Source organism: Dromaius novaehollandiae, chromosome 4 (assembly GCF_036370855.1).
Source record: "Dromaius novaehollandiae isolate bDroNov1 chromosome 4, bDroNov1.hap1, whole genome shotgun sequence".
NCBI lineage: Eukaryota > Metazoa > Chordata > Aves > Casuariiformes > Dromaiidae > Dromaius > Dromaius novaehollandiae.
The window spans coordinates 40,876,203-40,888,965 of NC_088101.1; the positions used below are offsets into that span (position 1 = coordinate 40,876,203).

Sequence of the window (12,763 nt, forward strand, 5' to 3'; positions counted from 1 at the left end):
TTCCTCTTCTTTCAAAACAAAGATCACTGGGGACTAGGTGTGCCAACGTGTGTCTTAAGAGTTGCATGGGTCAATGATTTAGGTTAAGGTGGGTTACAACAAAGATACCTGTTCTCCCTGCTGCGTTGCATTGTGGCTGCACTGCCTAGATTGCACTGAGTAATCTGTCTTGGTAGAAGTGATGTTAGTTTTGGGTAAGTGATTCAAATAAGCTGTGTTCAGCCTGCTAGCAAGGCAACCAGTGTTATTGCCTGAAGAAAAGATGGGAGGTAGGGTCAAAGAATACAAGCATGTCACTAAGAGGTTAAAAGCACCTTAATTCTAGCGTTGTTCAGTCACTGATCTTGCTGTGTAACGCTGGGTGAATCACCTTCCTTCCTGTATCTGTCTCCTCATCTGTAAAATTGCAATAATTACATATGTTAGTTTACTAACTTACAGTGATATTTGAAGCTGAGAATTGAGAGGGTTTTTGGAGGGTATTGCTTTCTTTCATGTCACATTTTAAAATGATGAGTTTACATACTTTTTATCAGCATCTTTTCTCCCTCCTCTTCCCCTCAAAAAAGTCTAGAATCACTTTGTCCTCGCAGATTTTTTTTTTCTTTGTATTCACAGATTTTTTTCCCCCCTTATCTGTTTTGTGTTTCAGACACCAGGCTAATGAATTATGGTCTTTTGTGATTCATGATGGGCTTTTCTAGGTGTTCCCCAGCTACCACAGTTTCCAAGTTTTGTATACAATCAGTGTTAAAGTTGCTGATCTCTAGTAACAGAGCTTGTTTCTTAATCCTTTTTTTTAAATAATGGAGTTATGTTTGAAGCTTCCCCGTGTTAAGGAATCTGTCCAAACTCCCATGAACTTTTACAAATGTCAATTATAAGAGTTCACTGGTTTCTTTACTTACTTCCTTTAAAGCTTTGTGGATTTATGTTGTCCAAACTATGTTCGTCTAACCTTTGCTAATAACCAGTTTGGTTGTATGTTGAGCACATGTTCTTACTAACACCCAAAGATAATTAATTTCAGGGATCAACTGATCTTAAGTGATGTACAAAGGACCTGAAGGTCATTGACTTTAATGGGGATAGTGATCTTCAGCACCTTTTGTTATCAGGTCCTTTTTAGAACAGTTTAGATTTTTTAAGGACCTGTATCTGCTTAGCTCCCCATTTTCTATCAGCTACTCTTCTTATGTCTCTGGGAAATTTTATTTGGACAGATCTCCAACTTCTTGTGAGACAGGAGTGAGCCAGGCAGTCTCTTTAAGAGAATATTGAAACTTTGCTTTAATTTTCAGGTGCCTTTCTTTTTTTAATCATTACATTTGCTGAAAGAAATTCTCTGGAAATGAAAGAAAAGCCTGTTAACCTGGAAAGCAGCTATTTAGAGCTCTTCTACATAACGCTGAAAATTCTGTCTTGCTACTGTAACGGAGGTGGTGTACTATGAGCTACTGATGACTTTCCGTATTTTAATCTCGTGAAAATGTGGGGAGGGGAAATACTTTCATTTATGAAGACCGCTGTAATTTGCTGTTTTACCATTTGTTTGTTTGTTTTTTTCCTCTTTGCTGTGCCTGATTTTTCTGTCTTTCTGTGTTTTACTGTTGTTCTGGTCTAGAGATCTTAATTTCATCTATCTTCCTGTTTACTTATTATGATTTCTTTGTGTATATAATTTATCACAAACATGCAAAATTGTCCTTAATAGTTGTGATTATTCTTGTTTCCTACTTCTCTTCATTTCTGAGATCGCCAGCACAGACTGTTTTTACTGCTTGACTTTCTTACAAATCCATATTCTAGGATGCATTTACTTGTCTGTCACCTTCATTCTGTGTCTGCTGCTATAGCCAAACTAAGTAGTGTCATCCTAGTCAAACATTTTTTTTCAGTCTTTTCTCTGTCCAGAACCAGCAATCATGCTTTTCTTCTGAATTTACCTCCTCAGTTATATTTCCTCTAATTCAGCCTCTCCTCCTTTTGTGGTTTCTGTTAGTGTCCTAATTTGTGGCTTCTGCTCCATTCCTTTCTCCTCTCCCATCCATTTACTGTTGATGTTTGATGTTATATCTGCACTCGTTTGCCAAGCACTAAAATGCATCCTCTTGTTTTCTTGGTTAGCAGTTTATTCAGTGCTTTTTCTTGTGCATGTTTCTACAGAAGCAATCAGATGTGTTCTTACTTAATGATCAGTTTTATTTAGTCAGTCATTACTGTGAAATTCTGATACGCTGTTAATCATTTTTCTTTCCCCTCTCCTTTTGTATTTATAAGTTTTTTGTTTTTATGTTTTTAATATTCCAGGCATAACATAGGCTTTCCCATTGTGGAATGTTCCTCTGAAGGAGACCTAATTATTTCCAAACCACCGGACACGGGGGGGCTAATCTCTTTTGGCACTGTGGCCGAACAATTGGTGTACGAAGTGGGCAACCCTCAGCGTTATCTGTTACCAGATGTTACTTGCGACTTTTCTGAAGTTTCCATCACTGAAATTCCAGGTTAGTCCTATAACATGTTAAGAGATCTAGGTCAGTGAACTGGATTATCAAACTAAAGCAGTTACTTTAGTTTTCTTTTTTTTTTCTTTACGTATTCCTTGTTAAATCTGTTCTTCAGAGCATAATAGTGTGATAAACTCATTTTTTTCCAAGGAATTTTGTTGGAAATTTCTTTGGAAACTTTAACTGTAATCTTATTTATTTTGTTTGTTGACTAATGTAAATCTTTGATCATTTTTCCTTCTGATCATTTTGATCCTTTTTGATCATTGCTGCTTTAATGCATGCCTTATACCTGGCAAGTCTTTAAACTACGCATTGTGTTTGAGCAACACTGAGACAGCTCTACTATGAGATTTTGGTATCTTTTGCAAGGGGGGCCTAGCTTCTTTAATTAAGAAGGCTTGTATTTTTTGGTAGATGTTCTGTCATGTGGCACTTGAAATGTTAGTGGCAATAGACAGCTATACCTTTCAAAGCATTACTTGATAATGACTTTTTCCTAGATGTTTAATGGGTCATCTTAAATTGTAGGAGCTTGCTTAGGTATAGGTTATCCACTAGGGAACTTCTGTTAGGAAAAGGTCCATTTGTCATCATCAAAACTATGAACAGCCATATTAACAGACTAAGGATGGATATAAGATTCACTCTAGATTTAGTCTTTAAGTCTGGGGGGGAGGGGTTGGCTTTTAAGATTTGTAGCTTTTTTGTTGTGAAAAAAGAAAAAAGCTTGATAAAGTATTTAGCTATAGTAATTTGATGTTTATTTTTATTGCATGTGTATTATATAGGGTTTTTATTTTAATGGCACTTACCCTTGACAGTATTGTGAGTGACCTTATAAAACCTAGAGCGATTGAAATCTCCAATTAAAAACTTACTGTGATAATATTCCAAACTCCATAACATCAGAAATATTTTGCTTCAGTAATAAAAGTAGCATGAAACTGTACAGTAAAACTTCTGTTGACACAACATAATCAAATGACAGTCCAATAAGGCCAGCTTGTTACTCTTAGCCACCAGTCCTTTAAAAAAAAAGGGGGGGGGAGGAAGAGAACCCTAACCTTCCTATGAACTTTTAGCTTGCAAACGACCTGATATGACATGTTTGAACTTAAAATGAACTTTCACATGAACTTTTAGTTAGTCTTCTTAGAAATGTAACAGATGGAAAATAGGCAGATTTCTTAAATATTTTTAGTTTGAAGTGCTTTGACACGTACTCCAGTTAGATCAGGGCAAGCTATCTGTTTTTGCTGTTTACATTGCTGGTTTTATTATCCTGTTGGATTAGTTGCAATGCTGGAACTGAGAGGTGCTTCTGTTTTCTTTTTGTCAATGAATGCCATGCATTTTGTTTCGTGAGGTTTTGTTAGTGTTTCTCCATCACCTGGCTTATAAAACTCTTCCAGATCTCTGCGCTGACTGCAGAGATATTATTCTGTATTGACAGAGTCAATTAACCTTATGTCAACCTGTGGAGATAGTGATAATGCTAGTTTTTGAGTGACATGTAGAATTTCTGCCAGTCCCATTGAATTGCTCAGATATGTGCTGAAGAAATTCCTGTGTTTTGATCTCTTCAGAATATTTATATATATCTTGAAATTGTTTTCTAAATACTCTGAAGCACACATTAGCTACAGGTGAGCTGCAGTATAATTCGGCTTATTTTAGATAGACACATAAATGAGGTGCTGATTCTGCACTGCTAATTTTCAAGGGATTGTGCCTACTGATTTTTTTCACTAGTGCAAGCTCAAAGCTAACGACATGGGAACATTTTCTCCAGTTTCTTACTGGCATTAACATAACATACCTGGCACAGGCCACAGTATTTGCCCTGGAACATATGTTCAGGCTGTTAGTTTTCTTGTTGCTAACAGAAACAAAAGTTAAATTACCTTTTCACTTACCAAGCTACCAGCAAATAAGCTCTCACTGGTTTCTTGTCTTTCTCCTGTTCTGTTTATGTGCCAAGTGAAGGACTTCAGTCTGTTCCAGCCAACTACAGTAAATTGAATGCTATGTGTGTCTGCAGTAACTGGCTGTTAAATGGAAGATAATTATTGGGTCCAAAGTCCTAAGGTTACATTCTGTATTAAATATTTTAAGTACATGAACAAACATTTCAAGCATTATATTAAAATGCTCATTGAAGTCATAAATTTAGTCACCAATTTGTTGTCTTCCTAAGGCATGGAGAACTGTGTAGTGTGGCAGTACAGCTGTCAGTGATTTGTTTTTAAGTGTATTTGTTTGATATGCATCACAGGTGAATGTCTTTGAAGTTATATTGAAGAAGTTTAAGCATTGATTTTTAACCATTTTAGGTATGGAAGGTGGGGCAGTGAAAGTTCATGGAGCAAAAGGATCACCGCCTTCAAAATTTTATAAGGTATAAATTTTATAAGGTATTATCTCTTTCTACAGAGTGTAAGGTATTTTTGACTTCAAAAATCTGGCATTTTTGGAGAAAATTTTGGAGGAAAGTATTTTCTGTCAAAAACTGCCACCACATTAAAATCTTTCTTGATTTTTTTTTTTCTTCCCCCAAGAGTAACAAAAAGAAAAAAGAAGCCACCCCGGATATTGAAAATGTTCATTTGTATAAGGGGCTAATCCAGAAGTCTCCAGAGAAGGCTGAGATGGTTCTTTTACAATTTTCAAAAAAAAAAAAAAAAAAGTCTGTCATCCCACTACTCATTTATATAATATTTGTTCATTTTTATACTGGCATGCTAATCTTGTATTTCGTTGTGAAGTGTATCTGCCATCTGGTTTTCAAAAGTTAAGTACTGAGTAACTAGATATGTCAAGATAGCAATTAAGTATGAGACAGTCTTTTGTATAGTCTCTTGAAACATTCTACTGAAAGAAACTTGCACTTCCGGTAAAAGTGTGAAGTTTTATTCGATGTTATTCAATTATAATACAATTCTGGTGAAGTGCTGGAAGGGCTGGATCATTTTCCTGCTTAAACTAATGGCAAAACTGTTTTAAAACCAGTTTTATGTAAGATAGTTTCACAGTTTTTAAAAACTGTTATTTCAAAAATAAATATCATCATTAAGGAAAGTTTGTTTTTGACAGGTTGTAACCTCAGTTTAGAAAACAGAACTCTCTAAAGGCTTCATAATTGGAGCATACTGGCAAAGTCTTTTTAGCATTGAACAGTATACCGCAATTCACTTTCTCATGTACTCAGTCATCAAGTTTTTCACTTCTTTTTGTTTTCTAGTGATCACCTTTGTATCAGCTTTATGAAAAAGGGCTTTGGTATTTAAAAGTCCTGTAGCAGCATAATCTGACCATGAATTTTTCTAAACTTTCGTCTGATTTAATAAAACATTGTTGGTTTTTTTTTTTTTTTTTTGATTGACAGCCTCCAACTTCAATGTTGTCTTGTCAGGCCTCTGTATTTTTTCAGTTTTAAGTATTAGATCAAGAATTCTCATTACAAATTTCCCTTCTCTGACTGATCTGTATCTGGATGATCTGTATCTGTGACTCAGTGTGTTTTTTTTTCAAATCTGAAATTAAGCTTTAGCTGTGTTTGAATTAAAAAGTTCAAATACATAAACTATAAGCACATTTCTAAAATATGTTTAATTTTAAAAATCAAATTTGAACCAGTGATAGTATCCCTGACAGAAGTCAATTTAGCAGTAATTCCTACAAATGACAGAGTGAAGAGTACTCATTTTTACATAGCATTGAAATCCATTAATCAAAATGATAGCAATACTAGTGCTTCTTATTACTCCTGTATTAAATAGTGAAATTTTATATATTGGCAAATACAGAAGGCAGTGCATGTGTGAAGCAAGAAATACTTACTCTTCCTTGATCTGAGTGTGCAATTCAGAGCAAAATATACTTTGTTTCTGCTCAGCAACCTCCAGCAACTGTTGTCTTGAGCAGCATTGTCCACCTGTAGTTATTGTTCTTGACCTTATGTTTACATACTCTTGTAAAGGAAATAATGAAAATATCAATGTTAATAGGAGATCAAGTGAACCATTTTGAGTAGAAATAGTTGTATTTGGTTGTTCATGCTTGTAGTTGTTCAGGTTGAGATTTTCAGCTAATGAACCATGAAATGGAATAAACTAAAAAGAACAGAACGAGAGTTTGTGGTTTTTATTTGTCAAAGCAATTCTTTCTTTTACATAGCAGTAAAACAGTAAGAAATCTTTGTGTGTATCTCAAGTAGGTCATATGAAATGTATATGTTCCAGGTTTTTTTGACTATATCTTATGTTTAATATTTGAAACAGTGCAATGATGTTCTAATGTACATAAATTAGACTTCCTGTAAAATAGCTCCATTTTTTGAAACTTTTGTTTAATTGGCTGTCAGTGACAAATGGATGGGTTTTGGCAAAGCACTTCTATTTGAGAAGTCATTTTTAGGACATGAGCTTAGTATGGTCAACTTGGCTAAAAAGTGACTGAATGGGTATTATTACAAGCTAGAAATACTTTAAGGGTATGTTTACATCCTTCAGTAATTTTACAGTAAGCATAAAGGAAAATCATGTAGTTGCTGCATCAAAGTTGAAATGGAGTTAGTGGGAACAATGGTAAAAGATAGCGAGATACAAGGTAAACTTGAGGGAAAATAATGAGCAATACCTTACTTGTAAAATAGCTTTCCAAAAGAAATAGCTGCAACCCCGTTACGTGGGACATTTAAAAGTAGACTGGATAAAGTGCTTGAAAACTTACTGTAGGAAGCATGCTTCTGGCTGTAGAGAGTTATGCTGTATATCTTAGCAGATTCTTCCATCTGTTTTTCCTGTTAGATAACAAACCTTATCTTGACTATACTTATCATACTTAACTTAGATACATCTACTAAAGCCCCTCTACCATTTACGGCCACGTGTTATGGTCATTACTTTTATTGTGTTAGAGCTCTGTTAAACAGGTATAACATTGGAAGTGTAGTGTAATGCTTTTTACTCAAATGTTTGCAACATATGCTGTGTTCTTTTTAAACTATACACGCGCGCGCACACACACAAATGTATATACATTCCCCCCCACACACACATTTATTTTAACGCTCCAGGAACTTTTTTCTAGTTTATTTCTATGTGATAGTTTATACAGCTTTTCAACATCATAATGTATCCTGTGTTCCAAAATAGATATGTATAAGAGGATTTTTTAAGATTGCAGTGAGAAGCAATTCTGAGTTTTTCTGAGATTTGAAACTTCCTCCAATACAATTTTGAATTTTAAATAATCGAATAAGTTTTCTTGATGCCATGATGATGACTTCCTGTTATTCCACTTCTGGTTAGTGTATGGATAAAGATTGTCAGAGAGATTTATAGTATGTCAGTACTGAATCTCACGTAATTGTATGCTCCTTTTATCATTAGGTAAGTGCCACTTACCTTGATGGTTTCAGAGCTACTGCTGTCTGCCCAGTGGGAGGGCCAAAGGCTGTACAAAAAGGAAAACATACTGCGGAAAGTATTCTGAAAAGGTTAGTATTTGAGATTTGGAAGAGGTTTTTTTCATTTTGTTTTTAGGGTCGAGATCAAAATAGAACAGTGAACTGTACATGTGATAGCAACCATATCTAACAAGAAGGAGTCCCAGAAGATCCTCACCTTCTGATTGGAAGGACATTTCAAGACATGAGTAGTCTGTTTAGGAAACCTGCCTTCAGGCTGTAACTACATTTGAAATATATTTGACGGAGGGGAAAGAGATCTCAAATGTTACTGAAAATAGACAGCTAGATAGCAGAGAGGGACCCAAATTAATGAGGCAAAAGCTGCAAGTTAGACTAACATGTCAGAGAGAAATCCAAATGAAACCAGGTTTCATTGATTCCCACAGAACTTTTTTCTTTTTATCCAGAATCTTAGTGCTGTGAAATATAGGCAGTTTACCCAGATCGTGTTTTAAGTGTTTAAAGTTTGATCTGCAGCCTTGTCAAGTGTCACAAATTATTTTGTCTGCCAGAACAATTTTCTACTTGGAAGGCAGCCTAATAAACCTTTAGTCATGTTTTCATGTCAGTGTATGTGGGGGAGGAGGGATTCCTCTTAAAAATATAATTCCGTCTCCTCATAGAAGTCTCTGAACATTTACTCCAATAGCACCCAATCTTTCTAGCTGTTAGCTCTTTACTTCCTTTGCATCATGTTATGTATATATATGTGATCTCTCTCCCATCATATAATAGAGCTGTGGAGCAAGTACACTAGGATAGATGCCTCTCAGAAATGTAAAATTTAATGTGGACTTACAGCATAACGTACTGCTCATATGCCCATGCACAGCCCTTTGCTGAAAGAGTTGTGTGATTTTTCCCTTGAGAAACATGAGACTGACATAGAATGTGTAATTACGCTATAGAATCCCTTTCTTCAGTATGTTGTGAATGCTGAAAGTTTACATGTGTCCAAAACCCACTGAGGAAATTAATGAAGAGAAAGTCCTTCAAGACCTATGAAATACAAAGACTCAAAGGCTCATGAAATCCCTAAAAAATCTTTTTATGGAAGCTAGGCAAGTATTCTGGAAAGGAATGCTATATTTACTTTTTCTTAAACTTTGTTTTTATTTGCTCTTGGCCACTATTTCAGACTGGAGTACATGAAAAGTTTGTGGTACTGCTGCTGCCACCAGCACTGGAAAATTAACTCAGCCTGCTTGCTGTGCTGTCCTGAGTAATCCTCAGAAGAGGACTGATGGGCAATAGCTAAAGGCTGGTTAACTGTCCTGATGAGTTGCATCTAGCCCATGAGTCATACCTCAAGCAGCTGTTGTTAGTTCTGTGCATTAAAAATGACAATATAGAGTATTGCCCTATAGTAGAGAACAGCTTAATGTGAGGAATTGTTTACTGAACATGTCCAAAGGATCTGTGTATATGAACCCAGGTACAGAGTAAGAGTTAAGGTATTTCTGATCACTGTCAGAGAATGCTCTACCAGTAACTACATCTTTTTAGGAAGTACCAACTTCAGTCTTTCCACCCATTTCTATTGCAAGAGAATGTCATAAGGAATGTTATCTTTCAGGTAGCCAGCTTCTAGTGCTTTATAAATTAAATTCCTCCCAGTAGTCTAATGGCAAGAAGTATAGATTTCAGTGCACAGATTTAAGCTGCTTCAGTTGTACAACTTAAATTAATAGGCAGCCTAAGGCATTTAGCAACTTCAGCAGCTTGTAATATGACTACTTCTTTCACTTCTTTCTTGCATGCCTCCTCTCCTTTATTCATTTATTCATTGCAAATGCAGGAAAGATTTGGCAGAATGTGTAAAGTAGTCTTCAGTGTCTCTTTTGCATTACAAAGGCATGTGAATGGGCTAAAAATTGCCCATAGAATGTATTTTGAATTCTGATGTCTCTAGCTAACTATTTTTAGGTAAATAACTTAAAATAATTAATTACAAATACAGTTTGCAAATTTAAGTGCATTAAATTGGGTATTTGTCCTTCTGTGGTCATCAAAATAAAAATGGCCTCATTCTATGGTATACTGACCACTTTCATCTCTATACAACAATTAAAGTCGCATTTTATATTTAAGTCCCATTTATGTCTTCTCCTCTCAGGTACCACATTTAATATTGACAATAATTATGACACACTAACAATGTCTTCAAAATATTCCACTGATCCAAAGTGTTTTTGTGATTCTAACATAATTCCCATGTTTCAACTGATGAAATCTTTTAAACGGCTAGAAGGGTGCCAGACAAAGGGTTATCGGAAAACCGGTTTAGGTGCTTAATGGTTTTGGAGTTCGACTATTTTAAAAAACTGCAGTGGTAATTCTCAGCTTGTTCTGTGTTTGAGCATTGTGCTATGTTTTAAGAGTTGCTGCAAATGCTCTGTTTAATCTTACTTTAATATTTGACAAAACACAGTATTTATTAATTGCTGGCTCTCTTTAAGCTGACTTGGATGGAAAAAATGAGAAAAAAGCAATGTGTGTTTTTTATGATGTCTAAAAAGAAGGTCCATCTCACTTATTAATCCCAATAGGACAGGCTTGGTATTCTTGACACAATGTGCTTTTGGTGAAAATATTCTTAGAAAAAGGGTTTGATGGCTTTCACAGTACCAGACTAGAAATGCATAGAAAATGAAAATTTCTGTTTAAAAATATCATTTATTTTTTGGCATTTGAGTCATATATTCATTACTCCAAAAAAAGTACCTATCAAGTTTGAATAAAAGGTCGTTCTTAAGTTAGATTTTTCTTCCTTGGTGCCTGTGATGTAGTGATACGGCTTCATATATTGGTTGTTCATAATGTCTTACAGGAGAAACAGATTTCCAATTTGAAAACCAGGAAGACTGTATATACTGTAATTATATTTCAAACTGTCTTAAAGATGAAGTGAAAGATCAGGAATCCATATGTTTGCCTATCATCTTTCAAATAATTTGAATAAAGAAAAGATTCAAATTGAAACCCAGAGACAAAATCAGAGGTATAATTTCTTGACAGTATCACTTGATTTGTAGTTTTCAGATGATAGCTCTATGGTGTAGACTGGAATATGAATACTTCTCACTAATTGCTGTGGATCACACAAGGCTATTTCAGAGAATCATTTTGAGGCAGTTCGCTAATAAAACATCATTTGTTGCAGGACTCGTCTTATTTTCAGTCAGCTTGGGTACGAAGATTACAGTGCAGTTAACATACAAGTTTTAGGGTCTGAAGATACATATGGACCTCACGCTAGAAGTATAGATGGTGTAAGTATTCAGTGGAGTGTTTTTAAACTTCTGCTGACCTCTGTTAATCTCCCTCTATTGTTATCTTTTCCGTAACTTTAAAGGAAGTTGCTATCATCTCAGGAATTTCACCCCATCATCTTACAAAGAATTCAGTATCACTACTTAGTGTACAAAGTTATGCAAAGAATTATGTCTTTGCAGTATTGGCTCTTCCAGAAGAATTGTTATAAAATCTTATAAAAATGTTGTTGTAGTCTGTTCCAATGTTTATCTAAAGAAATATCTTCTTATAAAAGTTCATGTGATGTAAGCTTTTAAATTGCATTGAAGATAACTCTAAAAGACCACAGTATAAAGATTGCAGAGTCATGAGATGGCAGAATTATTATTTTGCATGCAGTTTTAAAACTATCTGTGAAACAGTCTTCAGCTCATCATTTTGTATTATGTTTTTGACTTCTTGCATTCATATGTAAGAATCTGAATGATGGCCATAGCAACTGAGACATCCACAATAAGTTTTCTTAATCTATAATATGGAAGTCCTTTTTTTTTTTTTTTTTTTTAAGGCAGTAAATCTTGTCCTCACTTACATACACTTTAAATATTTAGACAGCTTAGCTTTTTCCAAAACAGTAGCATCTAATTCTTCTTTGTAAATGGCAGTGTCTTGCAAAGCTCTAAGGTACCCATGTGACAAAACTCAGCTCTGAGAATTTGATACGAGGAATGTCAGCACTTAAAATAGCTGAGTATTTGTATTTATAGGGAACAAAAACATATGATAGTGAGAAAGATAGTGAACTTTTACTGTAGAAATTAATTGTTTATAGAAATTGGGTAAGTTATATCTGCAGCTGTTCATTTTAGTGCTGGAGTTTCAATTTAATTCTGCGCAGCACCGCAAGTCGCTTGCTGATGAACCATCTGTATAATGTGATCCCTTTCCTTCTCAGGAAAGGATATGTTAAAAGTGTATGACTGAGATTGCAGAATCAAGATACTCAAACATAGGAATGGATGCTCCAGATGTTAACTTGTCTGTGTTCTGTTAGTACCAGCTCCTTATGATTATTCATTGTAATATATTCTTTAATAATGTGGTTACATAGTATGTTTTCTGTCTTGCTTATTGTATAGAGTGAATAGTGATTTGAGAAAGAGCTTCTTATTGTTTGTCTTTCTTGCTGTGCACTAAACAGATTTTCCAAATCAAGTTGAATATTTAGTGTTTCTTGTATTTCAGCCACAACTCTCAAGTTTTTTTATTAAAAATAAATAGAATGTTATCTCTATTGTATGTGCTTCCCATATATACTTGATACAGGATGTGAGAGTTGAGACTAAAATACGGGAAATCCTTCTGCTGCCTTCCCCTTTCACCCTGTTCCACCAACAGTTAGAAGAAACTAAGCAGATGAGTTTTCATCTGGAAAGTAGCTGTTGTAGCCTAAGGAGGAGGGAGGAGTGGAGCTTACTTCAGCATTTAAAACGTAAAGTTATGGAATCCTAGGGAAAACATC

General features: G+C 35.0%; 1 protein-coding gene across 5 annotated transcripts in view; it reads left to right on the top strand.

Annotated features, from left to right (window-relative positions):
• LOC112995294 (uncharacterized) overlaps positions 1-12,763 on the top strand; it is a 69,941-nt gene that overhangs the window by 18,271 nt on the left and 38,907 nt on the right. For all 5 annotated transcript variants that reach the window (XM_064510866.1, XM_064510862.1, XM_064510863.1 and 2 more), the window contains exons 9-12: positions 2,311-2,507; positions 4,847-4,911; positions 7,907-8,013; positions 11,150-11,258. In XM_064510866.1, coding sequence (XP_064366936.1) covers positions 2,311-2,507; positions 4,847-4,911; positions 7,907-8,013; positions 11,150-11,258 — 478 coding nt within the window. The remainder of the gene's footprint in view (positions 1-2,310; positions 2,508-4,846; positions 4,912-7,906; positions 8,014-11,149; positions 11,259-12,763) is intronic.